General features: G+C 33.7%; 1 protein-coding gene across 1 annotated transcript in view; it reads left to right on the top strand.

Moving 5' to 3' along the window:
* The window catches only part of LOC149909338 (uncharacterized), a 38,960-nt gene extending 22,386 nt beyond the window's left edge, over positions 1-16,574 (top strand). The window contains exons 12-19 of the mRNA XM_090119322.1: positions 4,544-4,679; positions 9,313-9,435; positions 9,873-10,048; positions 10,461-10,555; positions 13,522-13,635; positions 13,861-15,084; positions 15,343-15,438; positions 15,777-16,574. Coding sequence (XP_089975448.1) covers positions 4,544-4,679; positions 9,313-9,435; positions 9,873-10,048; positions 10,461-10,555; positions 13,522-13,635; positions 13,861-15,084; positions 15,343-15,438; positions 15,777-15,860 — 2,048 coding nt within the window. The 3' untranslated portion in view covers positions 15,861-16,574. The remainder of the gene's footprint in view (positions 1-4,543; positions 4,680-9,312; positions 9,436-9,872; positions 10,049-10,460; positions 10,556-13,521; positions 13,636-13,860; positions 15,085-15,342; positions 15,439-15,776) is intronic.
* Positions 16,575-18,288: the final 1,714 nt, after the last annotated feature.

The raw sequence follows: 18,288 nt of genomic DNA, 5'->3' as shown, positions 1-18,288 counted from the left end.
TAGTTGGGCGTGAAAGTAAAAAAACAAATGAAAAGTGTTTTCCATATGATTATTTATTAAATTTACGCGATTAAGAATAATTTCAACGATACAATTTAGTAACCGAGAATTCAGAGGATTAAAGAAAATACCTGCCTGATCATTTTATCAAACTCTAAAAGAATTATGGTTATTTCGCATCACTCGGTTTATTAGTTTGGTAATAATTATTAAAGGTAGTTACAACCCTAGCCATTGAGTCGAACGGTAGGCAACACAATATCGACTTTGTGCGGGTACATATGGTACATTTCTTCTTGCTGTGAAGCGTAATTATTATTATTAAGATTTTTTAGGCTATTTTGAATCAGCTGTTCTAATTTAATTCTAGAAATTTATTAAAACGTGATTTTTTTTAAAGTATATTATGAGTTTATAAATACCTCAACCAATAGTTATTGTGTCCTATCCTCATTTCTTTATATCTTGGTAGTTAACTAAAGTGTTAAATTTACATAACCTCAACAACAACATTTACACTGCCACTGCACTAAAACTAAACTAACTAGCTCTCTAGCTATAAGAACCATCCTCGTACTTCAAGGGATATAATAAAAAAAGAATTATCGAAATCGGTTCAGCCGTTCTCGAGTTATGCGCTTACCAACACATTTTGCGATTCATTTTTATATATAAGACTAGCGGTCCGCCCCGGCTTCGCCCGTGGTACATGTTTACGTTTTCTCTACATAAGAACCATCCTCGTACTTCAAGGAATATAATAAAAAAAGAATTATCGAAATCGGTTCAGCCGTTCTCGAGTTATGCGCTTACCAACACATTTTGCGATTCATTTATATATATATACTAGCGGTCCGCCCCGGCTTCGCCCGTGGTACATAATATTTACGTTTTCTCTACATAAAAACCATCCTCGTACTTCAAGGAATATAATAAAAAAAGAATGATCGAAATCGGTTCAGCCGTTCTCGAGTTATGCGCTTACCAACACATTTTGCGATTCATTTTTATATATAAGAAGAAGAGATAAGATAAGATTATGTGAAAATAACCAGGAAGGTGAAAAACATATTTACGAAAACATAGTAACATAATATGGCTGTCGCTACAATAATTATATTTCAATTTTATCTTTTTATACCTAGTAGAACTGGCCGACGAATAAAAAAAATCGTATTAGAATAAATACAATAAATTACGGAACAAAAAAAGGATTGTAACTGAATTAGGTATGTTTGTTTCTGGGCGCACCGTTTTCGACGACGCGACGCGCGACGTAAGCGTATAGGTATAGGTACCTACTTTGCTAAAACAAACTAATAAAATTGTGTGTCTGTCTGAAAATTCGGAAAAGCATATTTTGCAAGTTTGTAATTACTTTGATAGTTTACCGATTTATAATAATTGTAATTGTAATTGTATAATATATAATTTGCAATGTGGTGAAATTTCATAAAAATCACGGGCCAATTTTTTGTTTTGAATCCCACCGAAAATATAATTGCGTTATTAGAATAATTAATTACTATACCTACCCACGATCAATTATTACAATATAGTCTCAAATGCATACTAGAGAAATATTGCAATTTGATTCAATTAAAATGCATAGCATACAAAAATAAATTCACAACACAAGAAATTCCGCGCGCAAATCATAGCGCGTGTCAATGAAATCAAGAATGTTTTATATCAAGCCGACGCGGACGACGACGCGACGCCGAACAAAAGTACCTACGACGGACGACCACGCTTCGAGTTTCCAAACAACATGAGTAATAAATTGTTTACAAAAAAAACAAGTTTTCCATTTTTCTGTATGAGTAGACAGAACTTCAAAACGCCACCTGCTACGGTTTATATTATGAACGATTGTTATAAAAATAAAAGTTATATTTGTTGGTGTAAACTATTTTATTGATCAATAATTTTGGAATTTAAAATTGTCAACATTGATTACAATAAAACGCAGTTTTATTTTATTACACTATTGTTTTTTTTATCAAAACATGTATTTGAAGTACCATATAATATTATGCTGATCCAAGCATTTTCACTCAAAACTAATATCACTAAATAATGATTTGTAAAAGTAAATTATTTCAATATACATTTCATAACCAACATGTAAGAATAATTATTATTATTCCTACCTACAACAACAAACCTAAAACACTATTTATTATGGGAAAATAACCAGGAAGGTGAAAAACATATTATTATTTACGATTTCGACGCACTCGACTTTTAGTAAAATATAGTAGGTAAACATATCTAATATTATGGTTTTGATTTTTGCTACTAATATAAGAAAACTGCGTGTTCAAACTACCTACTTGTTTGTCTGTCTGAAAATTCGGAAGTACTTTGGTAGTTTACCGATTTATAATAATATTGTATATATCGTTGTTTAAAAAATATTCAAACACAATAAAATATGATATATGTACTGATTTATCACTGGTTTCAGTGATGAACTGATGAGTCAATTATAGCCACTATACTTTCGTCATACGTGTGTATGATTGATGTGATTTGCAACGTGGTGATATTTCAGAAAAATCACGGGTCAAATTGTCCCACCGAAAATATAACTGCGTTATAAGAATAACTATACCTACGATAAATTATACATAATACAATATAGTCTCAAATGCATACTAGTGAAATATTTTATTTGAATCAATAAAATAAAAAAATAAATAAAAAATAATAATAATACAAAAATAAATTCACAACACAAGAAAATCCGCGCGCAAATCATAGCGCGTGACAATGAAATCAAGAACTTTCGAGCCGACGCGGACGACGAAGGAGCCTAACAAAAGTACCTACAATCATAGGCGGCTCGTGACAAAATTGTATGGCCGTGTTCACTTGAAATAAAACAACGAAAATAGGTACCTACAATAGCGTTAGCAGTACAAAAAAAATGAGCACCACATTATAAATGTCTATTTATACACTAAAAATTATAGAGTATTTCAAAACGAATTCAATTATTATTTAGCAATAATTAGAAAATCCCCGAATTTGCATTCGTGATCGTATTCATAGTGTTTGTCTACACTAATATTATAAAGAGGAAAACTTTGTTTGTTTGTTTGATTGTAATGAATAGGCTCATAAACTACTGGACATTTTACCAATGTTTGCAAGTTTGTGATTACTTTGATAGTTTACCGATTTATAATAATTGTATACTTATATCATTGTTTAAAAATATTCAAACACAATATGATATAGGTACTGATTTATCACTGGTTTCAGTGATGAACTGATGAGTCAATGTTAGCCACAATACTAATCACTTTCGTCATACATGTGTATGAACTATGATTGATGTGATTTGCAATGTGGTGAAATTTCATAAAAATCACGGGCCAATTTTTTGTTTTGAATCCCACCGAAAATACATATATTACTAATTGCGTTATTAGAATAATTAATTACTATACCCACGATCAATTATTACAATTTACAATATAGTCTCAAATGCATACTAGAGAAACATTGCAATTTGAATCAATTAAAATGCATAGCATACAAAAATAAATTCACAACACAAGAAATTCCGCGCGCAAATCATAGCGCGTGTCAATGAAATCAAGAATGTAATTTTATATCAAGCCGACGAGCGACGACGCCGAACTAAAGTACCTACAGTACCATTTACCTTCAGTGTACAATACAGTTTACAGACCTACGACGGACGAACAATAATGAGTAATAAATAAAAAAAACATAGTTTCTAAGGTCATTAGTTTTATTTTATTTTATTGTTATTTTCTTTGAACGATTGGAAATGAAATTACTCAATTTTTACACAGAACTTTGATTTATTAGAATTATGCTCATTATGCATAAGATAACGAACGCGAATGCACGACATCTAGCGCGTCAATGTCTAAACATCGCCTTTCGTTTAGACATTGACGCGCTAGATCTGTAATAAGTATATAGTCTATGCGCTAGATGTCGTGCTTTATGTCGTGTTTCGCTTGGCAAAAGTCACGCACACTACTGTAGAAGTGTCAAATTTTTCCGGTATTTTACTGTTGTTTTTCTAAGTAAATATTGTAAATTATTGATTAAAAAGGTCGAACGCGCACACATTTCATTATAGAGAAGTGATAAAATGATTAGTTTTAAAGAAATAGTGTCTGTGTTAAGTGTTTAGAGGTAATCAAAAATGTATGGAGGGACGGTCGGAACATCAACCTTAAATGCACTTCGCTTTTGTATCGTCAAAATGCGGAAAAGTAATAATTTACCGCTAAAAATAACTGCTCAAGAATGAACTTAAAAGTTAAAACTGGCCTCAAATTTGTTTGGCAAAATTCTAGTCGAAAGAAACATGCGTTGAAGAAAAATCAAATTTATAGGCATTGCTATTAGGTACATATTAATACAACGCAATAAATTTTTAGCTATTCACCAAAAGACATTCGACCTTATATGGACGTATTAAAGTCAAATTTCAAAAACCACCAAATTTCCTTTATAAAATATTTTTTTTTTTTTATAATGTATGTTATTCCAGTCGACCTCGTCCCCCTCCCGGAGGACGAAGAGCTGAACGGTTTCGTGCCGCTGGAGGGCGCGCTCAAGGGGCTGAAGTTCGCTAGTCATGCCGCCTGGCGCGACCTGCCCGATGTTCAGCCCGATGAGGATACCGGGTGAGGATGGATCTGTACTATTAATTATTAAATAGTATATGTAAAGAATTTGTTTGTGTCGTTGGGTGTAAGTGAAATAGTGTATTGCAAGCTTTTGTAATCGTAAATTCAGGAACAAATAGTGTGTATGAAGAGATATTTTTATGAATGTACTAATTTTTATGTGCTAGATATAATAAAAAAAAAGTTGTGTTCGGTATTTATTATATTATGAAATACTGAAGGCTATATAATATCATGCTACATGCTTTTGATCGGAGCAGCTTACAATCCTATGACGCATTTACTAATCCAAAGCTATTAGATCTCTTTAAAAGCAGTCAGTCGAGAACTTCGTATTTAATTTTTTCCTTAAGGGCTTGGTCTAGTAGTGCAAACAAATGCATCCTGTCATCCTATATGTAAATAATACAAATGTACTAAGGGAAAGTTGCTCCACTTAATTTTTAAAAATTAAATCATTCGTATGCATAATTTAATATTCGTAATAAGTACCAAAAATGACAATTTGAAACAATTTTCGTGAAAATTACACCGGGTGATTTTTTTTTATCAGTACACAAAATTTGCGAATACTTTCTATTGATATCTTCAACTTCATGTTTATATAACTGATCAACTTTTACAAAGAAATTTGGACGAAATATAAAAAAAAATAAGCTTTCCATACAAAATGCAGAACTCTATACATTTTTTTCGACCTAAGTTTCTTAGTGAAAGTTGTTCAGTTTAACTAATAAAACGGATAAACAAATTTTGTATATAATAAAAAAAATGTAATGTTTGTGTTAAATGAAAACAAAAGATATTTATTTCTGACTAGCTTCCGCCCACGACTCCGTCCGCGCGGATGTCAGTCTTCGCGTCTTCTACAGATTTATTATATTATGTGTAATATATAGATTTATATTGATAAACCTAATAAATCTTTTGCTAGCATTCTGATGCTTTATCGGTTGCACTGGATTTATCTCTTTTTTTTCAATCGCTTGAATGATATAGGATGGGTCCTTGATGGGCATCGAATGCTGAAGTCTCGAATCAATCAATTCTGACAGTAGGCAATTTATGTAAAATCTTGATAATGGTCCATCATTTTATTTTGCCTAAACGTTACATACTTTTTTATATATTCTATTTTTAATGAATTATTCACTCCAGTCCAAACAGCAAAAAAGCAGACTTCTGCTTCTGCAACGTTTAGTTGTCCCTGAATTTAGAAAAAATAGTCATGATTCTTATCTATGACAAAAGTGTTATTTTTTGCATTGTATTTCAAATATTAAATTTTTTTATTAACCGCATCTTCCGCATTCATGTCTTTTGCCGGAATTAGACATTTAACTTCTACTAGTCCCATTTTCCCTTTCTGATATGGGAGTGTATAAAGTAAATTTTTTAGATATTTCTCGTTATACTTTTAAAAAGTTATTATTGTCATTTTGCTCATTAGGTAAAGTAATTTCGATATCAGTTTTAAGTTTTTTGATACCTGCAATAATAACGTCATAATCGCCTGCACATACTTATCGATCAGAGGCGGCTCGTGACAAAATTTTATGGGTGTTCACTTGAAATAAAACACTGAAAATACATGGTGTAAAGCAGTAGGTACAATTTATCAAAAAAATTACTTATAAAGAAAATGCATACGTGATACGTCTTTCTTTTTGGTGTGCAAAAATATCTATAACTTAAAGCGACAAGACCGATAGACGCCAATTGCAGTTCATTCAACAAATGGTACCGAGATTGTGAATGTTTTTTCACCTTGATTGAAAGATGAGCTAAGTCGTCAACGCCCGTTTCAGTCCAAGCACTCTCACCTCCGCCGGCCGCGCCTGCTTTAAATAAAAGACACGGAAAACAAAATAGTTTGTTGCTTTCATCACAAACACACAACCACGGTGTTTTCACATATTGTTCAGATTTAAACACACGCGTATATGTTTTCGTTTTTGTCGTACATTTTTGCGTAAGATCAAGTTCAGGCCGTGGCGGTCCCTTAGCTTTACATTCAAGCCGAATTTGTAACGTTTTATCACACTTTTTAATGAACGCCACATTATAATTATTGTTCATTTTAACACTCACAAGTAATACTGATAACTACAGGCTATTTCAACACGTATTTTATAATTTTAATTAGAAAATTGCATGAATCGCGCGCGTGCATTGAAGTTGACTCGAGTGTTTGTTTATATTATAGGTAACTGGCAACGTCGCGCGCAATCGCTGTCCTGCCGGGCGGTAAAAACGAACCGGCAACGTTTGCGGGTGCGACGCTCCGAATTTTGCTACTTTTCCATAGAAAATCTTTTGTTTCACGCGCAGGGCTCTGGCAAAACCCTCTCTTTCACTCCTATTGGATTTCGTATTAGGAAATGTACTAAATCTTTTTTCATTGGAGCGCAATCGTGAGCGCTCCGCTTCGCGCGTTACATAATATAGTAGGTATTATACAGGTGTATGGGATGATGGAATGATGGATATAATCATTGGGATTACGATTGATTTTAAATAGTAATAATTAATGTTAATAATTAAATTAAGGAGTATGATTTTATTATAATTATTTATGGGAGTTCACTGCACCAGCGCTCCTTAGGGCGAGCCGCCTCTGTTATCGATTACACCCTGTATACAATCCACCATCCACATTCATAATGTTTTCCTGTCCTCCTCTCCTTTACGCTGTTCACCGATACATTTGAAATGAGTAAATCTGCTACCACTGAAGGATGTTTCATTGTGATGCAAATTTTCACCACTGTTGTCGATTATTTGTTTTTCATTTTTAATCAGCAATTGGGAATCATCAGTTTTGTTTTTTGCAGATTGGTGATGTACCCTAACAATACGTCGAAAAGGGAAAGCATCAACGAATTATCGTTTTCGTCCTCTTTTTTTATTCTTCGCGTCTCTGTTACTTCTGTTTGTTTAGTTCTCAACACCCACTGAATTTTCTATGTTATTGTGATCTTCCATTACATCTGAGTTTTGATGATGTGATGATAATCCATTCGTTTTAATATTGGTACTTAGAGTTGGTAGACTAAACTAGAAATGGCGGACTAAATTTGTCAGCGCGTCTGTAAGATCAGAATATAAAACCAACATCCTGTATTTAAGTTACAAAATTAATAATCAAACAACATGCCGCTACGTTGAAAATGACTAGAAGAAAAAATTAAAACACCTCGGATCAATTTTGGAGTAAACAAATCATTTTCCCCGTATGGGGATTTCCCCGGATGAACTTGGGAAGTTCAAGTTCTCAATACAAGTTTATATTATATTTCGTATTTCTCAAACGAAAAATAAACATTTTTGGAACTTAAAAAAAATTATATTATAAGAAAATTTATGAGCTTACTTTAGTTTTAAAGAAATATACATCCCTTTACTGACACCCCGTAAAATAAAGAAATTGTTGCCAATCACCTTTGCAATCTATTTGGTTTCATTAACTTTATGTTCGAAGATAATTTTTTTTCTAGTATGTAGTTATACGCGTATTTTTTTCGTTTATTTTCCATATCGAAATCAAATGTTTAAAAATACGAATATTTGCACAAAACTAAGATAAAAATAATCAATTAACAAAAATATTAAATTTAATGAAGTAGAGCAACTTTCACTTCGGTATGAAGGAAAATCGAGCGTAGAGCACACGTCAGAACGCTCCGGCCCAAGGAGCGCGACTAAAGAAATTCGCTAGGATTTTTCCTAATTATTTTAAATATTTTTTTAATATTTAAAGAATTATCAAAATTAAAAAAAAATTTTTTTTAAAGGATTAATACTCATTGGTCTTCAACCAACTCGAATAAATTAATGGAAAAAATAACTTTTAGCAGTATTTATCAATAGATTTTGTAAGGCAAAAAATGGGAAATTTAATGAATTTATAACGTTCTAATTAAGAAAATCATAAGTTTTTCGTCAATTGTATTCAGCAGTTTTTAATAACGACTATATAAGGATAATAATGCGCTGATCAGATTGTGTAAATTGTAATCGGTTGCAACGTAGTGAGTGCACAAACTTAGCTCGAAATGTCTTTGGGGGAAAGAGACTTATCTTGAAGGCCTGATTAAGGTAACATAAAGTAACTTTATAAATGTGAAAAAATTCACGCGCATTGCGTATATAACACTAATTGATAAACAAGAAAAAAAAATTCAGTTTATCATTTCATTAGCCGGGAAAAAATTGTCAAATAACTTGTTGAAAACGCAATTTTGCTAGACTGCAGCCTTAAATCAATCAGAGATTATTTAGAGCCAAGTCAATTGCTAACTAAGTATTATTTTATTTTTACTTAGTCATATTTTAATCCAATACAATATCAATTTTCTCCCCACCACTTATGTTAATTTTCTCTATCTTATCTTATCTTATAATATATATATAAATCTCGTGTCACAATGTTTGTCCTCAATGGACTCCTAAACCACTTAATCGATTATAATAAAATTCGCACGCCATGTGCAGTTCGATCCAACTTGAGAGATAGGATAGTTTAAACATGTGGGTACCACGGGCGAAGCCGGGGCGGACCGCTAGTATTTTTATAAAACAATATTTATTTATTTTTATTTCATTTATTTATACAAAACTAATAATACAGTGCGGATGTAAGCAGCGTGAGCCTGGTTGGCGAGCCGGAGCTGGAGCAGCGCGTGCGCGCGCGCCGCCTGCTCGCGCTCGGCAAGCGGCTCGCCGAACTGTTCGCCGAGCATATCGCATACACGTGAGTTGCGATTTTGAGGGATTTTGATTGTTTAAAACGTGTATTTTGTATGTTTTGTGTTATTTTTTGCGATTTTATGAATATATTTTTTCAATTTTTGGCTCAGAAGGGGCGATTCGTGTGTTTTGTGTAATTTTTAACCTTTTTATGAATATTTTTTTTTTGGTTGGAATTGTTTTTTTGCTTATTATAAAATAGTAATGTATCATCCAGCATCCTAATTATTTAATAAAATTATGATAGAACTACATGAAGCCGATTCAGCCAGTAAAAAAAATAGTTTTTTAACCATTTTTACCCATTAGTCATGTGTCAGAACATACTCACATTTTTTACTTGTTGTTTTATTACAATGTTACACAAACTTATTTTTATTATTATGCAAGCTGAAACTAAGAAAAAAAACAAAATAATAAAATATTTTCCATCGATTACAGAGAGGACGAAGACACCATAGTGTTTACGGCGAGCGAAGTGGGCGGGGAACAACTGACGCAAGCTCTTGAGTCGTTGTCTATGGCACAGACGGACTCGAACCCGGAACCGAGCGAGGAGACAAGCACTGCCCCACTGCCCCCCGTGATCATATCTGAAGCTGATTTTAGGGAAAAGGGTGAGATTTTTTTTATTAAGTGTTGGGCTCTTTGTGTAGTTTGTTGATTTAATGGTAAGTGTCGATTTGCACCGTTTATCAGGAAAACTTTAAATAACATAACAATTTGTTTTTTAATACTTTGATGTCATTAAATCTGTTGAAATTTTTTGCACTAATACTGATTGAATGAAGAAAGTTTTGAATCATGTTATCCAAATTTGTATAAAAAAAAAGACGTGTGGCATTCGGGGACTGCCGCGGTAAAGCTATTGCATGCTATGCCTTCAAGCCACACGCGCCCGTCGGAGTGGGGAGCGTGAGGTTTTTCGTTACGGAATTTCTGGATTCGGTCCCCGCGCTCAAGGCCCGCGAAAGAAGCTATGCAATAGCTTAAAAAACCCATGAAATGTATTTTTGTATTTTCCCGCAGTTCGCGAGAAGCGTGTGGGCATCCTAAAGCCGCAGGGCTCACTGGAGCGCGCGAGAGAGGAACGAGCACTAGGCACCAACACATCGCCTACTGAGGTATGAAATCTATACTATATATTAATAATAGATTTCCGCCCGCGGCTTCGCCCGCGTTTTCAAAGGAAAACCCGCATAGTTCCCGTTCCCATGGGATTTCCGGGATAAAAATCGGTTCAGTAGTATTTGCGTCTTTCACGCAACAAACACACACCACACAAACACATCCTCACAAACTTTCGCATTTATAATATTAGTAGGATTAAAACTGCTTTTTACATTATCTCTCTGATAAAATTTTTTTATTTATCTATCAAATTAAATACTTTATTAAATAAATAATAATATTACCTTCACAATCGCCTAACAACGGTTTAGAGCAATTACTCCAGTCAGTCAAGACAATCAATTCACAATAATTCCAAAAGTTTTCAAACTTCGGTCAAGTGAATGGTACATTGGGACGACAATTAATCTCATTTTGCAACCTAGTCCGCAGTCCGGAACAATGTTAAAATTGCTATGAAATTATTATTTTTTTGCTGTATGATCGTGGAAAAAATTCCAAAAGTTCTGCAAACTTGGGAAAGTTTTCGATATAATATTTCATATTACGTATTAAATTTGCAAACAATCTAAGTGTACGGAACTTATGGATTTTTCCTGACTTATAGAAATTTTTGCGGCAAAGAGAAATTTTCCTCACGTATAGAAATTTTCCTGGCTTATAGAATTTTTCCTGACGAAAAGAAATTTTCTTGGCATATAGAAATTTTCCTCTCTTATAGAAATTTTCCTGGCGTATAGAAATTTTCCTCTCTTATAGAAATTTTTCCGATGTATGGAAATTTTCCTGACTTATAGAAATATTTCCTGACTTATCGTAATTTTCCCGACTTATGGTTTTTTCCTGACGTATAGAAATTTTCCTGACGTACATAATTTTTCCTGACTTATACAATTTTTCCTGACGTATAGAAATTTTCCTGACGTATATAATTTTTCCTGACTTATACAATTTTTCCTGGCTTATAGAATTTTTCCTGTCGTAAAGAAATTTTCCTGGCATATAGAAATTTTCCTCTCTTATAGAAATTTTCCTGGCGTGTAGAAATTTTCCTCTCTTATAGAAATTTTCCCGGCGTATGGAAATTTTCCTGACTTATAGAAATTTTTCCTGACTTATCGTAATTTTCCCGACTTATGGATTTTTCCTGACGTATAGAAATTTTCCCGACGTATGGAAATTTTCCTGACTTATAGAAATTTTTCCTGACTTATCGTAATTTTCCCGACTTATGGATTTTTCCTGACGCATAGAAATTTTCCTGACGTATATAATTTTTCCTGACTTATACAATTTTTCCTGACGTATAGAAATTTTCCGGACTCATGGAAATTTTCCTGTCTCAAATACAAGGAAATTTTCCTGGCGTATAGAAATTTTCCTTTCTTATAGAAATTTTCTAGCTTATAGAAATTTTCCCGACGTATGGAAATTTACCTGACTTATCGTAATTTTCCCGACTTATGGATTAATCCTGGCGTATAGAAATTTTCCACACGTATAGAAATTTTCCTGACTTATAGAAATTTTCCTGACGTATAGAAATTTTCCTTGTTTATAGAAAATTTCCTGGCGTATAGAAATTTTCCTTTCTTATGGAAATTTTCCAGCTTATAGAAATTTTCCCGACTTATGGAAATTTTTCTGTCAATCGAAATTTCCCTAACTATTGTTAAAATAATTTTTCTAATCTTCCTAAAGTTGGAAATTTTTACACTGATTAAAGTAAACCACCCACCTATTCCCACCCACATCCCGTACGCTATGCTCTCTATCCACAGGCCGCGCGTGCGCAGAATGGCTCAGTATCTGCATAGCTAGCGAACGTATAAACTCGCCCAGTCGTTGGGCGCTTTCACCAGGGCTCTGGAATTATGGAATTATTATTAATTTCATGAATAATATCATCATCATCATTTTTATTTAAAACGATATTCATATATTTTTCTTTGCCCCCGGGTTCCCCTGATGTTAAATTCGCATTAGTATGAGTCGTTTCACCGCTGTCAAAAGTTACCCATGGCCATGTCACATTAAAACGAATAAACACACTTTCGCATTTATAATAATTACTAGAGGTCCGCCCCGGCTTCGCCCGTGGTACATATTTCGCAATAAAAGGTAGCCTATGTCGTTTCTCGGGTATCAAAATATCTCCATACCCAATTTCATGCAAATTGGTTCAGTAGATTAGGCGTGATTGAGTAACAGACAGACAGACAGAGTTACTTTCGCATTTATAATATTAGTATGGATTATATCACGCCTAAACCACTGAACCAATTTTCATGAAATTTGGTATGGAGATATTTTTATACCCAAGAAAGGACACTACAAAGCTACTTTTTATCCCGGGAAAATGACGCAATCCCGGAAATCCCACGGGAACGGGAACTGTGCCGGTTTTTATTTAACTGCGCGGGCGAAGCCGCGGGCGCAAAACCTAGTTAATAATATAGGATATAAAAGTTCGGCCTTGAATCCTGCCAGATGTTAATTTTCTTCACAATAGGTAGTTTTTATAATTCAGTTTAAATTACACTTTTTCCTATCCTTAAGATATTATTATTAATCGAACTTTCTATATCTTATTTTAAGATTGTGTTATACGTTTAGCTTTTTTAATATTGTTATAACGACAAAAAGTAGCCTATGTCTTTGTATCCATGTCCATGCACTTGTTCTTAATTCGCATACACGTACAGATAAATCTCTATCTATATATTATGTACTATCAAACCGGGTGAACTCCGTTTCGCCACCAGAGACACCTTTTCTTTGCTATTAACCTCACGGAGCCCGAGACCTTTCCAACGAATGCAAAACCGTGGAAATCGGTTCGTGCGTTCTGGAGTTATAGCGTCAGGAAGGAAAACCCGACTTATTTTTATATAGTAGATTAAAATTTTCATCCAGGTAAAAAATGTATGTATATAATGTGTATTTCTTTCACAAATAGGAAATAGAAAGCTGTGAAAGTGCCAAAGCAGAAGATAAAAAAGAATGCCGCAAGCCGCGCGTCAACATCGCAATGGCGGCCATCATGCGGAAACAGGAGGAGACTAATAAACAGGTATAGTTTTATTATGGAGATAGAGTGATTTTTATTTAGTTGAAAATACTTGCGGTGTATTGAGTAAATCTTATTAATATTTTTAATAGATGGTGTTTGGAAATAAGTAACATTTTTGCTGTGTGCCAAATTTGCCTATCTGTCACAAGAAATAGTGTTTGCAATCATATTTACCTAATATTAGAGTAATGATCAAATTGTATAATGTAATATTATACTTTTTAGGTTAAATTCGTAACTCCGCCCCCGACACCGGACTCAACAGGCGACGCCAATGAGTCGAAAGACGACAAACCAAAAGTGATACAGCCGAAAGCGATCAAGTCTCTCGCCAACATTCCCATCGGGAGGAAAACAGGAGGCATTCTCTCCTTAAAGGACAAATCCGCCGGCTACCCCCACCTCGTAAATGCAGAACCGGACAAGAAATTAGAAAAAGAAGATAAAAAAGACCCCAAACTATCACAACCCAATCAAAACCAACATAAACGACAAGATAGTCCATGGAATATGCCGCAGAACTTTAACGATGCGCAAAGAATGAACTACCAAAAGAACTATGGTATACAAAACGCGGGGATCAGTTATAACCCGAGTTACCAAAGTCCCAGTAACCAAGGAATTAGGCTCCCAGTGGTTAACCCAAAGGAAATTGACGTCAGAACTGCTGCGTTACAAAAACAGAGCTCACGACATGATATGTTCCAAGATGGACACAAATTTGCCAACCAAAACTACCAAGTCTCTGGAGATAAGAAGAATTTCTTGAACGATCTACCGCCACGATTCGCGAACCAATACAGATATTGGCAAGCGGCGCAAGAGAACCAAAATGATAATAAGTTTAGAGACGAAAATTTCAAAGCGAACACATTCCCGCAGCGGCAGAATTGGCCGAACCCAGAGCAGAATTATCAACAACCACTTTCTTGGTGGAAACCAGAACAACCAAGCTTTAATTCTAATTTCTCTGCTCCACCATTAAACATGCAAAATGTGCCTAACTTCTATTCCCAACTACCTTCTAACAACCCTTACCAAAACGTACCATTTAACCAAATGCCGGGTCAGAACCTACAAGGTTTAGGTCAGAACCTCAATATGGGTCAAAATCCACAAAATCTTCCGAAGACAGACAACTTGGTTCCCAATTATCTTCAATCCAATATTGGGCAACCGCAACTATCTCTGCAGAATTTAGTTAACCCACCGAACTTTAATTCTCTAAATAGCCTGACTTACAACCCAGTTGGTTATGATTCGTCCATGTACCCTCAATTTGGTAAATTCAGTTATCCGCCAGTACAAATGTTGGATAAGCCGTTTTCTAATGCTAAAGAGCAAATGGGACTTAATTTTTCGAATCCTCTTGATATGCCGAGAGGGTTGGGCTACAATGAGACGTTTAATCAAGATATGGGTGGTATGAAGCCTTTGGATAGTATGCGGGTGAGTAATTTGAAACCAATGATAATAATTCATTTTAATAAAAAAAATATGTCACTTGATTCGATGAAGTGTTTCTTTTTAAATAAAAAACATCTAGTCCATTAATTGAACAATCGTTTACGTGTTCATAACGCGTCAAGATGCGCACATTTATATGAGATATCCATATTATATATTTTGTATTGAACTATAACTTGATTGCGTATTTTTACTCGTAACCGTAAAATAAAATAATAATGCGTAATATATTGCGCACAGGTACAGGCGGGGGGCGAAGCGCCAGCTGACGGCAACACGTACTCGCTGTTCAGCGGAGCAACCGACTCTGCGCCCGCACCACTCCTGCCCACGCAGGTATGTGTATACCAGTGATGTTTTAATGGTTTTAAACATGTTTTTTTTTGCTCAAATAGCTTATTGAAATGATGATAGAATCCCTTTGTATATTATTATTCAGTTTTAAAAGTAATAATCAATTTGCTTTATTTTTTTTAAGTAATAGGAACTTTGAAAGAACATTGATAAGATCAAGCGTAGTCTAAATTATTTGAGAGCTAATTAGTTGTCTATTTGTATTTTGATGAACGATGATAGTAAAAAAGCTCTTCAATTTTTAAGTAATCAAAACAACTGTTACTAAATTCTATTAATTATCTTTAAGTATCAATTTTAAATTAATTTTGTGTTTCCAGTCACTATGGTCGGGTCCCGGCTCGCCACTAGAAAGACTGCTCGAACAACAGAAACAAAATAAACACCCGCCCGCGCCTCACTGACACAAACTTACAATTTTATTGTGATAAACAAAGTTTCGAAAATTATGCCTTGTAAAAATTGTATTACACCGAATTTTGTTCTTTGCAAGTTTGTGATATATAAAATATCACGTTTTATGAGTCAAAATCATTGACGTACAATAAAAAACTAGACTCACAAACACACTTAAAAATTGTCCGATGTAAAACTCTGCCTATGCGTGTAAAAGGCAGAGTTTTCTAATGAGCTATACAATAGACTTTGAACTTAACTGCCCAGTAATAAGGTGTTAATTTCAATTCATATTGCTTGGCCACCTTTTAACTCAAATTGTGAGTTTACTTGTTTATAGAGTAGGTCAAACGAAACTAAAGGAAGAAAGAAAAATTACGGTTTGAATTGTTAACAATTTTATTGACAGGTGATAGACAATTGAGCATTTTTATACAAATTTGTCTATGACCAAGTATACAGTTTAAAAAGTGTTGTAATAGCTAGATTTGCGTGAGAAATTTTTGTGTGCATATTGTAGAGAATTGTAAAGGTTTATATGGATTGGGGAATATCGAATAAAATGAATTTGCATAGCTGCTCAACTTTAGTTAATTTAAATTAAAAGACGTTATTTTATTCGTTAGTTCTCATCCAGCATCTGTTACCTTCGTTCTAAGTGAATTAAAGTCAGAAATCAAGATTGTAAAAACATATTTTGTAATAAAAGTATTTTTGTTATACATATTTGTGTTATTTCTATTCCTGAAGCTCTATAAATTAGCCCATTCCCACACGAGTCGTAAGCGTATCATAAGTATACTTACATCTCCATGTGAAATTTACCGTAACATTAACAAGATTGAATATCCACTCGATAAATCAATGAGAATGCTAACTCGTAATACGATCTAAGGCTTGGTTGTACCATATTTTAGTTAAGATTAATGTCTAATTTCAAATTTTAAAAAAATCCTCATTGGGATCGGGATTTGCCATATAAGAAAGAGAAGAAGCGATATCATTAGTTTTAACATTAGTTCTAATTTATAAACATACCTATTCCTCGCTTCACATTCTCGCACATTATTGGTGGATAAGCACATATGGCGAGGCGCAGCGCAGCGCATTTTTCATTCTCAAACTATTATCGACATTGTCCTAATTAAAATAATATTCTCGGCGCTACTCCGCGCGCACCCGCTTTCGGTTGCCGCCAGCCGGCTCGCCACCGACACGCTCTCGTGGCATGCAAATTTCGTCAAGCCAAAATGTTCTGTTTCTTTTTTTCTCTACTCTTATTCTTTTTCAAGTAATGTAATCAATGACATGTCCCAATCCATCATTTTATTCGCGAGTGAAATGACTAAATACCTAATAATAGTTAGTGTTAAATTTATGTCGTTCTCTATAAACAGCACAGCAATGCATACAATTTCATTATTTCACAGTTTTCTAGACATTCCGAGTTTTTCAGATCGATCTGATTAAATGTGTCGAACACGATGATGAATTCAGAATGCAAATATTTTATAAATTTATTTATGCGAACACACGCAATGTGTATTAAGATTGTTAATCGACCTAATACAAAATCGATAGCGACTAGCGAGACGTCGTGTTGTAACAGAGTGTTGTCTGATTCTGAATTAAAATGTGATGATAATACATATGTGAAGCGCGATATTAGAAATATGTAGTTTAAAAATAAAAAATGTGAATTCTCAATTCAGACAATCATTTTGTATGTTTAAATCGATCTGTTACGTTTAGAGTGGGACCTAAATCTGTGAAGCAAAGAGGTACTTAGGTGACTTTTAATAGTAGGACAAAAGCTAGATTGGCTAGGCACTGACTTTAAACCTTTTCAGTAAATCACATCTAAATAATACTTAGTACCTAATGATATCAAATCTTTTTTATTTTATACATTTCCGTTTTGAAGTCGGTTGTTTTTAATGTAGTTATTTTTATTGTTAGTGTTTTTGATAAAGATGAATAGCAATAGGTAAGACATCTTTAAAAACTTTCATAAATCATACAAACTAAAGGACAGGTAATAAATAAAACGAGTGTGTACAAATTCAATAATTTATATTTTCTGTTAATTACTAAACAAAATTATGAGATACAATTCATTACAAGCGTATTCTAATAACATTACGGTTCGATATAAAATATTTACAAATAATTTCATAAACAGGTCATTACAGTATAGAATCGAGTAACTTGTGAACAGATGCTAGATAGCTATACTTTTTATTCCTAGATTTCAGTATAATATTTATTTCGTTAAGGTAACAATGTGTCTGTGAACTGATTATACTTTTAACTTTTTTAATTTTCCTTGAGATTAATTTTATCAGATAAACGTATTTAACAAATACATTTAAATTCTATTTTATTCCATAATATTAAAAGTATTGCCAGTTCACAGTAACTTGCATCAAAATATGA

The sequence above is a fragment of the Colias eurytheme genome, chromosome 3 (assembly GCF_061535395.1).
Source record: "Colias eurytheme isolate Ceu_HAF_F1 chromosome 3, ilColEury1 Martin Lab GWU primary, whole genome shotgun sequence".
In the NCBI taxonomy this organism is placed as follows: domain Eukaryota; kingdom Metazoa; phylum Arthropoda; class Insecta; order Lepidoptera; family Pieridae; genus Colias; species Colias eurytheme.
This window is presented reverse-complemented; position numbering and strand designations above follow the sequence as displayed.